At 42.6% G+C, this 20,075-nt stretch overlaps 1 protein-coding gene across 3 annotated transcripts in view; it reads right to left on the reverse strand.

Annotated features, from left to right (window-relative positions):
- OSBPL1A (oxysterol binding protein like 1A) overlaps positions 1–20,075 on the reverse strand; it is a 228,221-nt gene that overhangs the window by 198,934 nt on the left and 9,212 nt on the right. For all 3 annotated transcript variants that reach the window (XM_025273327.3, XM_044934859.1, XM_025273328.2), the window contains exons 2-5: positions 18,776–18,953; positions 14,560–14,682; positions 7,217–7,302; positions 6,221–6,295 (exon numbers count right to left, since the gene is read on the reverse strand). In XM_025273327.3, the coding sequence (XP_025129112.2) occupies positions 6,221–6,295; positions 7,217–7,302; positions 14,560–14,680 (282 nt within the window). In that variant the 5' untranslated portion in view covers positions 14,681–14,682; positions 18,776–18,953. The remainder of the gene's footprint in view (positions 1–6,220; positions 6,296–7,216; positions 7,303–14,559; positions 14,683–18,775; positions 18,954–20,075) is intronic.

Genomic DNA, 20,075 nt, shown 5'->3' on the forward strand with positions numbered 1-20,075 from the left:
TGACCCCTGGTTGGGGAACTAAGATCCTGCATGCTGTGGGGCAACTAAAATCATGCCACAACTACTGAACCCGTAAGCCGCAACTAGAGAATCCCTGTGCCACAGTCAAAGATCCTGTATGCTGCAACTAAGTCCTGATGCAGCCAAATAAATATATAATTAAAAAAAGAAAACTTCTCTCTCTGTATATATATATGTATGTATGTTTAAAGAGAGAGAGAGAAGAGACATCAGCAGGCCAGACACATTCCATATTTCACAGATGAAGACTAGGCAAGTTAATAAAAGAATATATATATAATAACCTCAAGGGGAAAAAAATCAGAATTCCAAGTTGCTAAAATACATTATATAGAATGTTCAGTTTTCAGTAAAAAGTTGTGAAACATGCAAAAAAAGGAAATATGACCCATCCTGCAAAAAAGAGCAGTAGAAGCTGATTTGCAGTAGGTCCATATGTTGAATTTAAGTTCAGTTCAGTCACTCAGTCTATCCAACTCTTTGAGACTCCCATGGACTGCAACTCGCCAGGCTTCCCTGTCCATCACCAACTCCCGGAGCCTGCTCAAACTCACGTCCATTGAGTCAGTGATGCCATCCAACCACCTCATCCCCTGTCATCACCTTCTCCTCCTGCCTTCAGTCTTTCCAAGTATCAACGTCTTTTTCAATGGGTCAGCTCTTTGCATCAGGTGGCCAGAGTATTAGAGCTTCAGCTTCAGTCCTTCCAGTGAATATTCAGGACTGATTTCCTTTAGGATTGACTGGTTGGATCTCCTTGCTCTCCAAGGGACTCTCAAGAGTCTTCTCCAACACCACAGTTCAAAAGCATCAATTCTTTGGCATTCAGCTTTCTTTATGGTCCAACTCTCACATCCATACATGACTACTGGAAAAACCATAGCTTTGACTAGACGGACTTTTGTCGGTAAAGTAATGTCTCTGCTTTTTAATGTGCTGTCTATGTTTGACACAACTTTTCTTCCAAGGAGCAAGCGTCTTAATTTCATGGCTGCAGTCACCATCTGCAGTGATTTTGGAGTCCAAGAAAATAAAGTCTGTCACTGTTTCCATTGTTTCCTCATCTATTTGCCATGAAGTGATGGGACCGGACGCATGATCTTCATTTTTTTAATGTTGAGTTTTAAGCCAGCTGTTTCACTCTCCCCTTTCACTTTCATCAAAAGGCTCTTGAGTTCCTCTTTGCTTTCTGCCATAAAGGTGGTGTTATCTGCATATGTTGAATTGAGCAGATAGAAAGTATAAAGCTACTGTTATATGCACCAAAAGTTTAATATCCAGAGGGATAAAATGATACAGTAAAGAATATTTGTATAAAACAAGAGCAGGCAGTAAAGGAGAAACAAAGGAACAAAGAATCTGAGGCATATAGAAAATGAATACAATATAGAAAATGTAAGTCCAAAGTTATAATAATTAAATGTGAATAGACTAAACAAACAAAGGTCCATATAGTCAAAGCTCAAGTTATGACCAACCTAGATAGCATATTCAAAAGCAGAGACATTACTTTGCCAGCAAAGGTCAGTCTAGTCAAGGCTATGGTTTTTCCTGTGGTCATGTATGGATGTGAGAGTTGGACTGTGAAGAAAGCTGAGCGCCGAAGAATTGATGCTTTTGAACTGTGGTGTTGGAGAAGACTCTTGAGAGTCCCTGGGACTGCAAGGAGATCCAACCAGTACTTTCTGAAGGAGATCAGTCCTGGGTGTTCTTTGGAAGGAATGATGCTAAAGCTGAAAGTCCAGTACTTTGGCCACCTCATGCGAAGAGTTGACTCATTGGAAAAGACTCTGATGCTGGGAAGGATTGGGGGCAGGAGGAGAAGGGGACGACAGAGGATGAGATGGCTGGATGGCATCACCGACTCGATTGATGTGAGTTTGAGTAAACTCCGGGAGATGGTGATGGACAGATTCATGGGGTCGCAAAGAGTCGGACATGACTGAGCGACTGAACTGAACTGAACTGATGGTTTTTCCAGTAGTTATGTACAGATGTGAGAGGTGTACCATAAAGAAGGCTGAGTGCCAAAGAATTGATGCTTTCAAACTGTGGTGCTGGAGAAGACTCTTAAGAGTCCCTTGAGCAGCAAGGAGATCAAACCAGTCAATCCTAAAAGAAATCAACCCTGAATATTCATTGGAAGGACTGATGCTGAAGCTCCAATACTTTTTGGCCATCTGATGCAAAGAGCCGACTCACTGGAAAAGACCCTGATGCTGGGAAAGATTGAGAGCAGGTAGAGAAGCGGGCAACAGAGGATGAGATGGTTGGATGGCATCACTGACTCAATGGACATGAGTTTGAGCAAACTCCAGGAGATAGTAAAGGACAGGGAAGCCTGGCGAGTTGCAGTTTGTGGGAGTCTCAAAGAGTTGGACAGGACTAAGCAACTGAACAACAGGCTGAACACTACATCAAAAAGGAGAAATTTTCCAGATGATAAAAACACACAACTGAGTTATATCCTGCCAACAACAGACATGTTAGATTCAAAGATACAAAGATGTTGAAAGTAAAAGAAGGGAGAAAAAACATAATATAAATAGTAACTGTAAGAGCACTAGAGTGGCTACATTAACATAAAACAAAATTAACTTTATGGTAAGAAATACTACTGAAGGCAAAGAAAGACATAAATAATGATAAAAGTTTAATACATCAGGAAGGTATGCATATCCCATATAACATATCCCACATAATTCCACCGTAAATGGATATGCATCTAACAGAGCCACAAAAGTTACGAAGCAAAACCCGACAAAATTAAAAATACACAATTCAAGAATTATAGTTGCACCCCACCCCCCCAGCCTCCAGCTTTCTGTGGAGGAAGAGGTCCTCTAAAATGGTTCTCCCCTGCATTTAAAGGGACTCAAGGTGCCTGCCACTTCCTCAGCGAAGAAGCCTGTGTTCCACCCCGTTACAAGTCAAGATGTCTCCTCACAGCCCCGGAGTGGCAGACAGGTCTGGCTCCTGTCACCCGGGAATGTGCTAGCATAATCTGCCAAAGCTCTAAGACCCTCCTCCCTCCCCAGTCACCTCACATGCTTCTTCTGTGTGTATTTCCTTTCATTTTTATGGGGTTTTTTGGAGCAATTTAAACTTCCAGTTGTTTATTTTCACAAAAGAAAATAAAATTGCAGTTGCAAGACAAAAAAAAAAAAAAAAAGAATTATAGTTGCAGACATCAATACCTCACACTCTCAGTAGCTGATAAAACAAGTCAGTTAAAGATAAGAGATTTGAACAGTCCTACCAGTAATTTACGGAGAAGGCGATGACACCCCACTCCAGTACTCTTGCCTGGAAAATCCCATGGATGGAGGAGCCTGGTGGGCTGCAGTCCATGGGGTCGCTAAGAGTCGGACACGACTGAGCGACTTCACTTTCACTTTTCACTTTCATGCATTGGAACAGGAAATGGCAACCCACTCCAGTGTTCTTGCCTGGAGAATCCCAGGGATGGGGGAGCCTCGTAGGCTGCCATCTATGGGGTCGCACAGAGTCGGACATGACTGAAGCGACTTAGCACCAGCACCAGCACCAGTAATTTAACCTAATGTGCATTTATAGAATCCTCTGCCTCAAAGTAGATGTTTTTTCAAGCACTCAAGGAACATTCTCCAGGATAGATCAAATGCTATACTGTGAAATAATTCCTAATAAATTTTAAAAAAATTTAAAATACATTCTTCTAAAGTAAGTTATCTGATCAAAAAGGAAGTTAAATTGGAATTAATAATGTAAATTTGGGAAATCTCCAAATATTTGGCAAACAAATACTTCTATTTAACCTGCGGGTCAAAGAAGAAATCACAAGGAAATTTATAAATTACTATTGTTAATAACTTTACACGGACAAATTAGACAACTTGGGTGAAAAGGGAAAATACCTAGAAAGACAAAATAACCAAAACTGACTCAGGAAGAAGCACAAAGTCTGAACAGATCTGTATTAAATGAAATTGATTTGATAATTTAAGATCTTCTCTCACAGAAAATCCAAGCATAGATGGTTTCACTGGTGAATTTTATCAAATATTTAAGAAAGAATAATACAAATCCTTCACAAGCTATTTCAGTAAGCAGAGGAGGAAAAACCACCTCTCACCTCATTCTACATGGCTGGTATTACCCTGTTACCAAAGCCAGACGAACACATCTACAGAAAACTACAGAGCAGTATCTCTCAGTAATACAGATCCAAAAAATCCTTAACAAAATATCAGAAAATAGAAACCAGCAACATAGAAAATGGATTAATCAATACCAAGTGGGATTTATATAGGAACACAAGGCTGGCTTAACATCTTCAAATTAATGTAATATACCATATTAATGGGCTTCCCGGGTGGCTCAGCTGGTCAAGAATCTGCCTGCCAATGCAGGAGCAGCAGGAGTCATGGGTTTGATCCCTGGGTTGGAAGAGTCCGTAGAGTAAGAAATGGCAACCCACTCCAGTAGTCTTGCCAGGATAGTCCCATAGAGGAGCCTGATACAGTTCATGGAGTCACAAAGAGTTGGACACAACTGAGCAACTAAGCACTCGCTCACCATATTAACAGAGTAATAAACGAAAACCACATGATCATTTCAGAAGACATGAGAGCCATTCATGATAAAAAGGAAAAACAAACTAGAAACAGAAGAAAGCTTCCTGACCTAATGAAGGGCGTCTAGGAGAAATTTACAATAACATCATTCTTACTAGTTAAAGACTAGATGCTATTCCCCAAAGATAAAATAATCAAGGCAAAGATTTCTCCTCTTATTGTATTCAACACTGAACAAGAATCTAGTTAGTAAAACCAAGAGGGGGAAAAAGGATCTTGCTTTTTAGAGCAAGAAGTACATTTGTCTTTATCTGCAGATGGTATGATCCAGTATATAGAAAATACTAAGGGCTCTGCAAAAACATACTAACACTAAAAAGCAAGTTCAGCATAAACACAAGAACATAAAAATTGTCTTTCTATACAGCAGCAATAAGAAATCAATAAAGAAATTAAGAGAAAAACTCCATCTAAGATAGCATCAAAACAAATACAATGCATAGGAATAAATTTAACCAAAGAATACAAGATCTATATATTGAAAACTTCAAAACATCGCTGAACGAAATTAAAGCTCTAAATAAGTGGAGAGGCATTTGATGTCCTTGGAGTGGAAGGCAGTGTTTTTAATGTTATTTCTTCCCAAATTTATCGATAGGTTCAAGACAACACAATCTCTATCAAAATCCCATCATAAGAATTGACTGAAAAATCCTAAAATTTATATAGAAACAAACTTGACTGAGAATAGCCAAAATAATTTAATAGATCAAAAGGTTGGAGAACTTACACTAATCAATATCAAAACTTAATTACAAAGCTACTGTAATTGTTATTGGTGTAAGGATAGAATATAGATCAAACAAAGAGAATGGAAGCCCAGAAACAAACGCATTTATGATCAACTGATTTCCACAAAAGGTGTCAAGGCAATACAGAGGGAAGTCTCTCCAATAAACAGAAGACAGACTAAAAAAACGTGGTACATGCATACAACAGAACGTTATTCAGCCCAAAAAAGGAACAAATTACTGACACACGCTATGCCATGGATGAACCTTAACTATATTATACTAAAGAAGTTAGACACAAATGTTGATATGATTCCATTTACAATAAATGTCTAGAAAAAGCAAACATCTAGAGACAGAAAGCATATCAGTGGTAGTCTGAGGCTTGACAAGAAACAAGAAATGAATACAAACAGGCACGAGGAAACTCTCTGCAGCAAATGGAAATGCTCCAAAACTGGACTGTGGTCATGGCTGCACAACTGTGTAAACGCACCAAAAAACCACTGAACTGTATCCTGATAGCAGGTGAGTTTCAGGCAGCGTAAATTATCCCCCAATAGAACTGTTTAAAAAATGATAAAGAAGGTGCAGGCGTTCCCCAGTCCTGGGGACACAAGCAGAGACTGAATGAGCTTCTATCAGGGACACTAGAGTGGAGCCCCATGACCTTCATAATTGACCTCACTGTCCATCACTAAGAGCCTGTGGTCTTTTGGACCCAAAGTGCTGGTATATACATTTTTTGTGGCTTTTCCCATTTGCTATTCCTAGGACTACAGAGCAGAAAACATTTGTGAGTGCTTTTCCAAATATTTCACTTGAAAACACTGAATATAGAATGTTTTTCACCTTTCGTCCGGTAAAGGCAGCCCGATGAAGTGGTGTGTCTCCCATGTCATTTAATATATTTACTTCCGCACCAGCCTAGTAAACATGAAAGCTTTAAACATCTTCCACATATCAAAAAATATACAAAGGTGAAAGTAATTCCCTAAGAATATATTAAATATTAAAAAAAAATTAAAATACTTGTTAACAGTGACTGGTTGTCACTAGTAAAAATAACTCAGTTCACATTAATATACTCGGTTGGCCAAAAGGTTTGTTTGGAAAAACCCAAACGAACTTTTTGGCCTACCCAATAGTAAGCTTCCTGAAAGTAAAAAATCTACCTGATAGACAGAAAACAGTTTCTTTTGTTCAAAAATCTATCTGCCCTTCACTCTACTTTAGAAACACAAACATTGGGAAAAAAAAAAAAAAGGAAAACCGTCTCTGAATAAAACAGCATAGTTTCTCCACCAATTTAATAAGTTTTAAGGGGAAAAAAGAAAGATATCACCAATTAAATGGTGGAGGAACTAGAGGTTTAAGTGCCACGTTGGCTCCCGGATTTCATATTTGGGGCCAACAGATCAATTTTAAAATGTGATCCAACTTCAGAAATATCAGTATGAGTGAAAAATTATTCATCACAGAACTGAGAAATACGAGTTCCTAAATTACACAGTGCTCATTAAGAGATTATGACATTATTTTTTAAATACATAAAATGTGCTTTGGCTATTTTTTAAACTATGCTCAAAAAAACAATGTAGTGTCTTCATTAATTCCTATGTCTATTTTTGCAACTTTAAAAAGTCAATAATGTAAAAATCAAACAACTAAAAAGACAGAATTTTAATTAAGCAAATCATATTTGTGTATTTAGCAAAGAAAAATCAAGTGATAAGCAACTGCTAAGGCTGTTATGCATTATAGCCCAAATGGCTTTTCCTAAGACTTCTATAATTTACATAGTAGCTATATTTTTTATTTATTGAAAAATCAAAGCCATAAAAATACCTTTAATAGATCCTGGACCACCTGTCTATGTCCAAAATAGCACGCCAGGTGAAGAGGTGTCCAGCCCAAATTAGACTTACTTCTTCCTAAAAAAAAAAAAAAAAAAAAATGGAAAGAGGCATTTTTAGATGTTATTGAGGTAACTTTACAGTAAAATTTCTCCATAGTAGCTGCTCCAACATCCTGGCCAGGGGGTCCCTCTCACCCAGCACGGCTGATGTGTGAGTGGCATGAGACTCGACACTAAGAAGGGTTTGGAGTGAGATGGATTAGGACTCACAGGGCCCAGATTCTTGCCACCTTCTAACTCAGTGTCCTCTTCTGAAGAGGCGGGCAGGGGCCTGATGGGGGTTATATTCCAACTAGTCTGTGGCTCTAAGGTGCCGATGTCTCACCATTTTGCCAGCATCAAACGAAGATGCGGTCCTCTTGGCCACAGCATTTCATGAAAAGCACCTCTTTTTGAAAACCTATCCTGTGTTAGTGGGCTGGATAGGAAGGGGAAACTAAGAACCAGTCTTTCCTGTGTCTGGAAAGCAGTCAGAGCTGCAGATAGGGACTGAAAACAGAGTCCTGACTTCAGATAAAACCTCGGGGAGATGAGGGTAAGGGTTACCAGTGTGGTCGAGTCCAACTAGAGAACAAGAACCAAAAAAAAAGCAATGAAATGTCAGATCCCAGCTGAGGAGAGGTAAACAACTGAGTGTGGTGAAAACGAGCAATATAACTCAGTTTAGGGAAGAAAAAAAAAGGCGCTATAGTTTAGAGCTGAGAAATTTCAGAAGGTCACCCAACTTCCCAATCAAGCTTGAGAGAATACAGCTTGTCAAAGCACCAAAGCCCACTGCCCTGGAGGGTCCACTGAAGCCCAGGAGCCACCTGGCCCCCCGAGGAGGAGCTGGAAGTGAATGGCTGCTCTCAGCTCCTGGATTCAGGTTTGGGGGCCAACAGAAAATCCACCATCAGCCTCGCTGTGCCCAGAACAGACCTTTAACCTCTCCTAGAGGGACTGCCAGTGCCAACAGTGTCCCTGTGACTGTCTTCCATTCACTAGACTCCAGTACTGTTCCCTCTCAAATGGGCGCCCACCAGAGCCCCTAACTCCAGAGGCAACACATCCATGAGCCACAGTCTCTTTCACGTAACATTTCTCTTTACCCTCTGTCCTTAACTGGCAGCTAGCTCTTTCTAATGACAGATTCTCTTTTATCTCTTGGACAGGGGAGGCCCTCCAGTTTCCACAGCCCCACTGGTCCTCACGGCACAGAAGTCCCGTGACTCTCACCATCGAAACCCAACTCAGTCTTTGGTCGGTGACCTCACTCATGTTACGATCCCTCTGTTGAGGCTTCTGCCATTAAGCACAGCTACCCCACCCTCCACCCCCACTCCAGAAGGCTTTCTCCGCTGCCATCTACAGCCTCCCAGTGGCTCACCCCTCTCCACTGAACTCTGGGCAACACAGTCTCTCTCTGGGGCAAATCCTGCCACCGCCATTGTCTACTGCAATTCAGTAACCTGGTGTCTCAGACTCTCAGCTTCCCTCATTTCCCCACAAACCTGGCCTCTGCTCTACACTGGGTACCTGATCCCAGAGCCTGAGTCCGAATATCACTGTCACATCTGAACTCAGGAACAGAGTCCCCACTTTCCAGCTTGTTCACACAGGCAAATCCCCAGCTCATTCTTCAATGGAACCAACCATCAAGTTCTTTAAACACTTTGCTTATATGTAAACATCCCCACCATCCTCACTTCTTTCAATCAGTCCAGCGTCTATTTCTTGGTCCTCACATCAGCATTTCTCTGCCAATACCTTCCAATATCCTATCTTTGTCACAGCAGCTTAGAAAAACCCCAGAGCCTGATAAATACATTTGCTCAATTTGTCTATAACCAGAATCAGGTCACTAACAGTGGTGGAAGAAAAATAACAGAACCCCGTGGACTCGTGGCTTCATCAGGTCAGGATCTCATGCTTCGGCGAAGCCCTCCCCAGGGTCCTCGCCACAGCACCCTGTTCAGGGGTCTCTCCTACACGCCACCACTTCAATCCCCACTACTCCCCTCAAACCTCTTTCCCAGACACCTGCTTCTTAGCAAACGATCTCCTCTCAGCTTCAGGGAAAAGAGAAGTTTTCATAGGACTCTCTGGGCTTCGTAGCAATCAATCCACCCCCACACCTCTGCCCACAGGCACCCTTCCGCCCTTCCTCCTGGGGCCTCAGGATAATCACACTTCCCATACCCTGGATCCCATGCTCTCCTCCTACTTTCTGGGTGCTCCTTTTCCTCCTTATCTTTAACCACTCCCTTTTTCATCGCAAATAGGAAGGAACAGATAAGCATTTGCAGGTCTTCCATCCAACGAGCAAAAGCACCCAGTTCCTCTCTGGTCCTGAACCCCCTCTAACCATTGTCCCCTTCCTTCTCGCCCTCCCCTTCCCCATCTACACTCTTTCCACCTCGTTCCCTCCAGGAGCTATCCACTGACTGCAGACCAGGTTCACTTCCCCCCACATCACTAAAGCTGTCCTCACTTTATCCCAGTAAGTTGTGCCTCGGATCCTAGGGGCACTTTCCAGAAGGCAGCACACTGCGTCACTGGACAGTGTCAGCCAGCCCAGCCCACGAGCCTCCAGAGCCCTGCACCTCCTCCGAGGGCTCTGTGCAAACTTCCACTTTCTCTACTTCCTCTCACTGGGCCGTTCATCACTGGAATCTCCAACAATGACACCTCCTGGCCCTTTCCCACAGCTTTACCTGCTTATATGCTCGTGACTTCAAACTCCACATTTCCATCTCTTACTCAGTTCTACCGTTCAACTCTCTACTGTTCACCTCCACCTGGAGGACACAGGAATACCTTCTGCTCAGGAAGCACAAAGTTGAACTCACCTATCTCACACATGCACACTCGCACACAAAAACTCCCTGTCCCCACTCCCACTTTTCACAATCAACTATCCCATTATTCACCTCACTTTTCAATTCAGAAAAAAGCTGCTGATGCTGAAGCTCCTTTGGCTACCTGATGCAAAGACCTGACTCACTAGAAAAGACTCTGATGCTGGGAAAGACTGAGGGCAGAAGGAGAAGGGGGCAACAGAGGATGAGATGGTTGCATGGCATCATCGATTCAATGGACATGAGTTTGAGCAAACTCCGGGAGATACTGAAGGACAGGGAAGCCTGGAGTGCTGCAGTCCATGGGATCACAGAGACTTAGACATGACTGAGCAACTGAAGAACAACATCCACTTTTCTACAGCCATACCACCCTGAAACGGCTCCATCTCGTCCAATCTCAGAAGCTAAGAAGGGCTGGGCCTGGTTAGTACTTGGATGGGAGAAATAAGTACCGCTTGCTGGCTTTCTCCTTTTCACCCCTTCCACAACTCAATCAGTCCGATCAATTCTACCTCCTAAATGTTAACTATATCTAAACACTTTTCACCACTCCCACTGCTTCCAGTCCCACATGACCCACAGCAGTCTCCTTTGAGTTACTCAGCAGCTTCCTCACATCTAATATTTCCACATGGGATTCTGGATCAAGAAGTTGACATTTCCAAAATCTTAAATTATTCTTAAAATACTCCAAATGTCATTTACACTCTTTACTATTTATTATAGATATCCAAAATTTTTGATCAGTAAGAAATAAGTTTAGAAATATGCACAGAAAATCATACCCTACACTGAATAGTACAACACTGAGAAACACCAGCAGATATTATGGGTGATGGGCTTCCCAGGTGGGGCTAGTGGTAAAGAACCTGCCTGCCAATTCAGGAGACAAGAAAGATGGGAGTTTGATCACTGGTAGGAAAGATCCCCTGGAGAAGGAAATGGCAACCTACTCCAGTATCCTTGCCTGGAAAATTCCATGGACAGAGGAGCCTGGTGGGCTACCGTCCACGGGGTCACAAAGAGTCAGACACGACTGAGCAACTGAGCACATACACACATTATGGGTAATACTCAAGTATTTTCTCATGCAGACCTCTCAACAAAGTGAGAGGACAGCATCGTACAGAATCATCTTTATATTACCAATACAAGCTCTTATTTTGCTTTAAAAACTTATTTCTTGGAATACTACTCACAGAATTTATATAAAGCATGTTATTCAAACATATTAGCATTTATTTGCAAGAATGTCTCACCATTAGCAATAGACATGAACACACACTTCTAACGTGGCAACAGCTGCAAACAAAACTGCCCAATTAGCTCCTCCTTTGTGCCCCAAGCCTAGAAGTACTGACCTTCACCTACATAGAGTCCCTCTCTCCCTTCAACCTGACATCGTATCGGCTGGATTCCTTCCAACCAATCACATCTCTATGTTGACTGTCGAGCTTTAAATCTTGCAGAAGAATTATACTACACTTTACCATTTTCTCAACTTCTCAGGGTTTGGAAAAACAAATGAGATAGAAAATCAAGAAACGGCAGGCACCGAGACTGAGTTTTCACAGGCCCAGTCCCAGCTCTCCCTACTCAGTCCTGTGGGTGAACTCACCTCACCTGATTATGCTGTTCCTCTGCATAAACCCTTCAACCCACCCTTAAGACAAGCCTGACTGACAAGTATAATGAGGGTGAAATTTTGAAAAAGCATTAACAACTGTCTCTCAGCTTTACATTTCCTAGCAGGTGACTTTCCAAGAACTAGCCCGAGGTAACCACGGTCAGGGTGGAAGTTGAGTAGAAAGTAAAGGGTCCCTGATGATGATCCAACCAGGCATGTTTCTGGCATTCAGAACAGAACTCCAAGGTAAAGATTAAGAGTCAGGTCTCCATTTTACATATGGTAATGTGTATGTTTCAGGGCCATTCTCTCCAATCATCCCACCCTCTCCTTCTCCCACTGAGTCTGAAGCCAGTGCTCCGTGACAGCCTGGAGGGATGGGGGCAGGGAGGTGGGAGGGGGGTTCAGGGTGGAGGGACACAAGCGTACCTAGGGCCAGTTCATACTGATGGATGGCAAAAACCATCACAACATTGTAATTACCTTCCAATTAAAAAAATTTTTTTAAAAATAGAACCAGGTTTCTGGTGAAGGATGAGAAGATTTTTAGAATTCCTTTAGCATTCCATCTCGGGCTAATTTTTGGACAACTCAGAGCATGTTTTCTTCCCTGCTGCAAAGATAATACTCTGTCCCCACTGAGGGTGAGGCCGTGAGGTCTGTTGCTTGAATAGAGGAGGACAATGTGACATGGCAGAACAAAATACCCATTAGGGACTCAGGGCTATGTGAGATGAAAAGACGTAAGATGGGACACGTGGCTCCTGACCCTGAGCCCAGAGAGCGAGGTAGGTCCAGGGAACAATGAGAACGGGTAGTGACAAGTGGGATGCTAGGAAAACGGCCCCCAGCAGGCACTGAGCCGAGCACCAATGTGCACAGCGGCCAAGTCAAAGTAAACTCGGCAGTGCGGGCAGAAGGAAGGTCAAATGCTGGTCCCCAGAGCTGCTCCAAGCCCCCACGTGTCACTCAAGACCCTGTGGCCACACCCAAGGAGTGTGTCCAAGGTGAACCAGCAAGCCTAGGCCATGTGTCGGATGGAAGATTCGAGAGAGGGTCAGGGTGACACGAAGCCAGCAAGAGCCAAGGTGAGACTCCTGAGGCAGCCGAGGAGCACATCTGTGCTTGTGATAAACTGAAACACCTGCGTGTGACTCCCTGTGTGTTTTACCTTAGCTACAGGATGCGCTAGGAAGAGAGGCTGCAGAGGAACCAAAGGCAGTACACACAGAGAAAGGCTCGCCTTCACACTTAAAGGCCACCTTAAAAAAAAAAGGCCACCTTAATGAGATGGGCTTCCCAGGTTGATGCTAAGGATAAAGAAACCGCCTGCCAATGCAGGAGACAAAAGAGACCTGGGTTTAATCCCTGGGTCAGGAAGATAGTCTGGAGAAGGAAATGGCAATCCACTCCAGTACTCTTGCCTGGGAAATCCCATGGACAGAGGAGCCTGGTGGGCCACAGACCATGGGGTCACAAAAAGATTGGCACGACTAAAGCGACTTAGCACACTGAGATGGGAAAGAACATAGGTGAGAGGCTCTGGGAGGCCAATCATTTAAAAAAAAAAAAAAAGCCACTGTAATGGAGGGACCCGAAGACTAACATTTAGTCCTCCAAACTCCCAGAAGGAGAAGGCGCTTGTTGAAATATCTGAGCCAATTTAAAAAATAAATTCTATGCACACCTGAGTTTAATATATTTGTAACCGTGCTACACAAGACACGCTGTGATTTGGTGGCTGCTACTTACTCACCCCTCCTATCTGCAAAATCCCTGCCATCGAGGCTGCTTCTCACTTCAAGACGTTGGCATGTGACCTTTCTTCTGCCTTGAGCCCTTTTCTTCTCTATTTTTACCTGGTTACGTCTATGCACTCTTCATATATCACCTTAGGATGATTTCCTCCAAGAAACTAATCCTTCAATTTCTAGTTACATACTTCTTATATATTCCATGATACTCCACATGTCATAGCTCCCATACTTTGTACATATTGTACAATAAAGACTAGTCTGAGCTAGTAATCTACTAATCTCAGTGAGGGAAGGATCCTGTGTGACAGTATTTTAAGGTACTTCACATGATCCTGGGCATAGAGTAAACACTCAAAACTGCTGCTTCAACTGCAATGTCTTTAAGAAGAAGAAACTGTCATAGCATGTATCCTGTGGGCTCATCTCATTAAGATGGCCTTTTTTTTAAGGTGGCCTTTAAGGTTCGTAGTAGGTCTTTAAGGCCTTGTACTTCATAAGGTTTAGGATCCATGGCAATTTTAAGACTGGATCTCAAGTTTGGGGGAGAATGGATACATGTCTATGTATGGTTGAGTCCCTTTGCTGTCCACCTGAAACTATCACAACATTATGAATGGGCTATGCTCCAATATATAATAAAGAGTTAAGAAAAGAAAGACTGGCACTCAATTTCTCTTACTTAGAGGGGAGTAGAAGAGTACCCACTCTTACAGGGCTTCTTCCTAGGATAAGAGATGGAAATTTATGGCAGGCAAGTTCAAAAGGATTAGCGCTAAATAAATGATAAAGTAGTGAATACGTGTGTGTGAAGTTAGTCGCTCAGTCGTGTCCGACTCCTTGCAACCCCATGGACTATGGCCCACCAGGGTCCTCTGTCGATGGCATTCCCCAGGCAAGTATACTGGAGTGGGTTGCCATTTCCTTCTCCAGAGCATCTTTCCAACCCAGAGACTGAACCCAAATCTTCTGCATTGGCAGGCAGATTTTTACCACTGAGCCATCTAGTGCATATTCACAAGAAAAAGTGAAAAAATACATTCAAGGCTTACCTTTGCAGTTAATGTCAGCAATTACTTCTTTGCTTTCCATGGTTTCTAACAGCTGTCTTACTTCTTCAGCGTTACCGTTTCTGGCATGATGGAGAAGCTGTTGTTCTGCGTCTGTACTCATTTCTAGATTTAAAAAATAGTAACACTGCTATTAATCTAAGAACACATATTAGCTTTTGGATGTTCTGTCAACAGATAAAGGGGAAAACATATTGTAGCTAATAAGACAGACAAAAGGAATAATTAAAAAAATCAGCTGCAGGGTCAAAATTTGACCTTGAGACTCTGTGCCCTGTGTATTATTACTGAAGCCTCAGCTTCCTTACCTGCAAAATACAATCAACTTCATGACCTGTGTAAGATTGTGTCTATGAAAACTAACTGTCAAAGTATTTTGTAAATAGTTATTAGTAGAACATTAACAACCTTATGTCTATAAAGTTAAAATATGGCAATTCATCAGTTCATATAGAATTATCAAAAGACTGAAATGATCTAAATGAACACATTGGAAACTTGTGAGAAAATAAATTACAGATAAGGATCCTGGAGCCACCATACTTATCAATAAACTCTCATTTTCTTATCAAGCCTCAAGACAACTATAGAGGAAAACAACCAAATTTAAAGCATTTGTCCCAGAAAAAATAGAAATTTCTTTCATTAATAATCATCTGGGCTTCCCCCATGGCTCAGAAGGTGAAGAAATACACCTGCAGTAAAGGAGATGTGGGTTCGATCCCTGGATTGGGAAGATCCCCTGATTGGGAAGATCCCCTGGGGAAGGGCATGGCAACCCATTCCAGTACTCTTGCCAGGAAAATCCCATGGATAGAGGAGCCTGGCTGGCTGCAATCCATGGGGTCGCAAGGAGTTGGACATGACTGAAGTAACTGAGCACAATAATCAGTTAAAGGCAAATAGATCAAGCACAATGGTATGTTTTGCCTACCTCATTTGCACAAATAAAAGAAGTAAACACACCAAATGCTGGCATGAACAGAAAATGTGCAGTCCAGTAAACTGTTAATATTATGCATATTATATATAACTTGCACACAAGGTATTATACACGTTATACACACAAGGTATTGCACACATGTGCTGCAGAGGGAGGAAGAGACAACAAACTGCCAAGATGAAATAATTTCAAAATACGCCAATACCCAGGGAGGATGCCAGGAGATGGCCAAGTAAGAAGCTCCAGGACCTGTCTTTCCACCTGCACAACAAGTGCGCTTGCAGAACCTGTCTGATGTAACTACTGTGGAACTCTGGAGCCTACTGAAGACGTGCAACTGCCAGGGAAGACTTGGAAGGTAACTGCAGTGATTTCAGCTCTTAGCAGAGCAGCGGTTCCCCATCCTTCAGACACTCAGCAGGCATCTGTACACATGCTCCTGGAGCAGCCTGCTGCAGTCAAGGTTGGCAAAAAGGACCCTGTGCTCCAAATACTGGGGAGCTAGGCTCTGATCACTGATTGCTGCTTTTGATCACAGACGTGCAGACAAACAAGTGGGCAGCCACTGTTGCTGCATCTGGCCCCTTGTTGCAAGTCTTCCAGTGGGCTGGAATGCCAGGAGATTTAAACAGCTAGCACCCTTTTGCCCCCCATTCATTTTTCCATCTTCCCCCTAAATTTCCCCTTAATTTTCCTCTAGTAAAAACTAGGACATTTACAACCAAATGCATATGTGGGGGATATTACAACGTGACTGCTCATTCCCACCCAAAAGCCCAAAAGACATGAGACAACCTTAAGTTTATACCTCAGGCTGGCCTTCAGCACAGAGGCAATCTACATCAAAACAAAAAAAATAGCAAACCCTAGGGAAGAGGGTGTATCTGATTTTTAGAGTTATCGCATTAGATTCAAATGTCCAGTTTTCAGCAGTGCTGTTCCCTCCCAAAAAGACACAAATCACACAAAGAAATAGGAAAGCAGGGCCCACTCAAAGGAAAAAAACAAGTCAACAGAAACTGTCGCTGAAGAAGAATTGATGGCAGATATACCAGACAAAGATTTTAAAACAACAGTCTTAAAAATGATTAAGAACTAAAGGAAGAAGCAGAGAAAGTCAAGATGTATAAACAAAATGGAAATAAAGATAGAAAACCTAAAATGAAGCCAAAAAGACATTTTGCAGCTTAAAAGTGCAGTCACTAAAGTGAAAATTTGACTCGAGGGATTCAAAAGCAGATTTGAGCAGGAAGAATCAGTGAACTTGAAGACACGACAACAGAAATTAATAACTCTGAGGACCAGAAACAAAAAAGATTGAAGAAAAGTGACCCCAACTTAGGAGATCTGTAGGACACCAACAAGCAAACCAACACAGGAATCACAGGTGTCCCAGAAGGGAGAAGGAGGTAGAGCATTTGAAGAAATAATGGCTAAAAACTTCCCAAATTTGGTCAAAGACATGAACATAAATATTCAAGAAGTCAAGGAACACCAAGATGAAATCGGAGATATATACTCACACTTTCAAAAAAACAGAATTTTGAAAGCAAGCCAAGAGAAAAGCAAAACGTCACACAAGGGATCCTCGATAAGATGATCATATTTCTCGTGAGAAACTCTGAAGGCCAGAAGGCAGTGGGTAAAGAGTGAAATACTCAGGAGTTAAGTGTGTGCCTGGCTTGGATCCTAACCATCCTTGGACTGTCTGGGCTTTGTGCCAGTCACGCTTCTGCTTGTCTGTGTTCTGCTGCCTGATCGGCTGTGGGTCCCATGTCCCTCCTTGCAAGTCTTCTGCGTCCACCCATTCCTGAGAACTAGAGCCGGGCCTCCATGTGCTCAGAAGAACAGGAAGAGCAGCCTGTTTACCTCACAGACTCCTGCCGGCCAGGGGCCCAGAACCTGGTCCCTTTAGAGCGTACCAGATAACCCCTCAGCGCCCAGAATTCACTCACATCCGCTTGAAAGGGCTCTTATAAACCCTCAGGGAAGACAAACTCAGACTCTAACCCAGGGACTGATTTCAGAGAATATCTTCCTAGGAGATGTCATCTAGCAGTCACCATAATGTCCTTTCTTCTCAACAGATTGTTGATCAGCATTTACACTAACCACCCTAAATCACCTCCGCTTCATTTATAGTGCATGCCTATTAACACTCCATTAGTCATTTAAAAAGCTTTATACTTATATTCACTGCAGCCCTATTTATAAAGCAAAAATGTTAATGTCCATTAGTAAAGGTTTGTTCACAAAACTGAATACTATAAAATCATCAACAAGGTTATAAAAGGAATTTCTAAAACCATGGCACTGCAATGTCATCAAGTCAGACAGATTTAATGTAACAATCTTTGTATATGTTTTACAAATTCACAGAAAAAGAAAAATACATTAGGATGATAACAGTGGTTACTTCTTAGAGTGAAATTATGAATGGCTTTGATTGTCTTTTGACAGTTATGCTTTCTGAACTCCCTACAATATAACAGCATTTAATCCGTGTAAGAAAAGTTACTGAAGATATAAAGCAAAAAATCTTGTCAAATTAAATGGACATTTCATCATAGGTGATTTTTTTATATATATTTTAGCGAGACAAATACATTTTATAAGAAGTGACAATCTACTTTTGCTGGCATAAGAGATGGCACAAAAAAAATGTTCATTTAATATTTTTTTCCTGCTTTTCAAGAATGAATCAAAGAACACTTGAAGTATCTTCAGAACATACTAGAAGTTGTTTAATGTTACCTTGGGTTCTTACCACACTGGGTTTACAGAAAAAAAGTTGTAGTTTTAAGTTTTTCAACTTCTGTATAATAAATATGAAAAGGGTACAGTCAAGTCTATTATTTATTTAACAGTCCACAGTAATATAATATTCATATATTCAATAATATCATATTCACCACAACAGTTACTGATAAGCGCTGAAACTGAGATTAAGAATTATTCAAAGGTTTGGGAATTCCCTGGTGGTCCAGCGGTTAGGACTGCTGGGGCCTAGGTTCAATCCCTGGTCAGGGAATGAAGATCCTGAAAGTCGAGCGGCATGGTCCAAAAAAAAAAATTATTCAAAGGTTGCAAAGTACCCACTAAGGACAGAAACGGCTACAGGCACTGGAGGTATCATACAGTCCCTGCCCTCCAGACAGGGCACACATGTGCCCGGTCACACCAACGTGCGCCAAGTACAGTAATGAGCAAGGGACAGTGGCTGTCAGAGGACAAAGGGGGTGACTAGCCCTTTACCTGCATTTAGTGAAGGAAGGAACCACAGAGAAAGTGAAATTCAAGCTGGGACTTGAAGACTGAGGAGGTCGCCAAGACCAGCAGGACAAAGGTTTCTGCCCCAGCTGGACAACTGTTACACCAGGAACTGTCTTGGGTGAAGATGTGATTCCATTTGGTCGTGGTGAGTTTGAGATTCCTGTGGGAAAAAGAGAGGGAGATGTCTGGTAAGCAACCAGCTTATACCAGCCTGAGCACAAGAAAACAGTTCTAGGGGAGAAGTACAATAGTCAGTACATTAGTGTTCATGAAAATCATGGGGGTAAAACAGAACCTCTTACTGAAAGACCACCAAGAGTGAAGGGAAAGGAGGCCAGCAACTATGATGTAGCAAGAAAGATCTAAGCATGGATGGGGGGCGGGGGTGGGGTGGTACCAGAAGAGGGTGGGAGTGTCAACCAAGAGAGGAGAGGGTTTCCGGGGGTTAGAAGGTGTGAAATGTCAAAGGAAGAGCAGGAACAAGGCCTGAAAACGCAGCTGGTTTGGCAAGGAGAAGGTGAATTCAAGAATATTTCAAGTAGAAATGACAGACCCGCAAACAGACGGGGGTAAACTGAGGAGTAAAAGTGGAACGATGGGGAGAGAGTGCGGCGAACTCCTTTAGAGAGACTTTGTTTGAAGGGCTGGTGATAAGTTCCGTTTTCAGATTTTTAGATACCTGGGCATGTTCATAGCTGTGGGGCTAGAGCCAGGAGAGAGGAAAAGCTTGAAAGGCAGGAGAAAGAATGAAGATGAGAAAGATCCTAGAAGAGCCTGAAGTAGGTGGATGAAAAGCCCAAGGGGAGGATTAGCCTTGAAGAGAGGAAGCCCACACTAAGCCGGCTGGGGTTAGGGGTTAAGGGGCCAGTGGGGGCTGGGTAGATAGAGCTCCTTTCTGATTCTGACAACTTCCTGAGACACAGATTCTTAAGTACCTTAATAGGTGAGGGTAGTCTTAGTATGCGGAGAAGGCAATGGCACCCCACTCCAGTACTCTTGCCTGGAAAATCCCATGGATGGAGGAGCCTGGTAGGCTGCAGTCCATGGGGTCGCTAGAGTCGGACACGACTGAGCGACTTCACTTTCACTTTTCACTTTCATGCATTGGAGAAGGAAATGGCAACCCACTCCAGTGTTCTTGCCTGGAGAATCCCAGGGACGGGAAGCCTGGTGGGCTGCCGTCTATGGGGTCGCACAGAGTCAGACACGACTGAAGCAACATAGCAGCAGCAGTCTTAGTATGAGACAGGACAGCTGCTGACAGTGGGCTTGTGGGGGAGGG

Source organism: Bubalus bubalis, chromosome 22 (assembly GCF_019923935.1).
Source record: "Bubalus bubalis isolate 160015118507 breed Murrah chromosome 22, NDDB_SH_1, whole genome shotgun sequence".
Classification (NCBI taxonomy): Eukaryota; Metazoa; Chordata; class Mammalia; order Artiodactyla; family Bovidae; genus Bubalus; species Bubalus bubalis.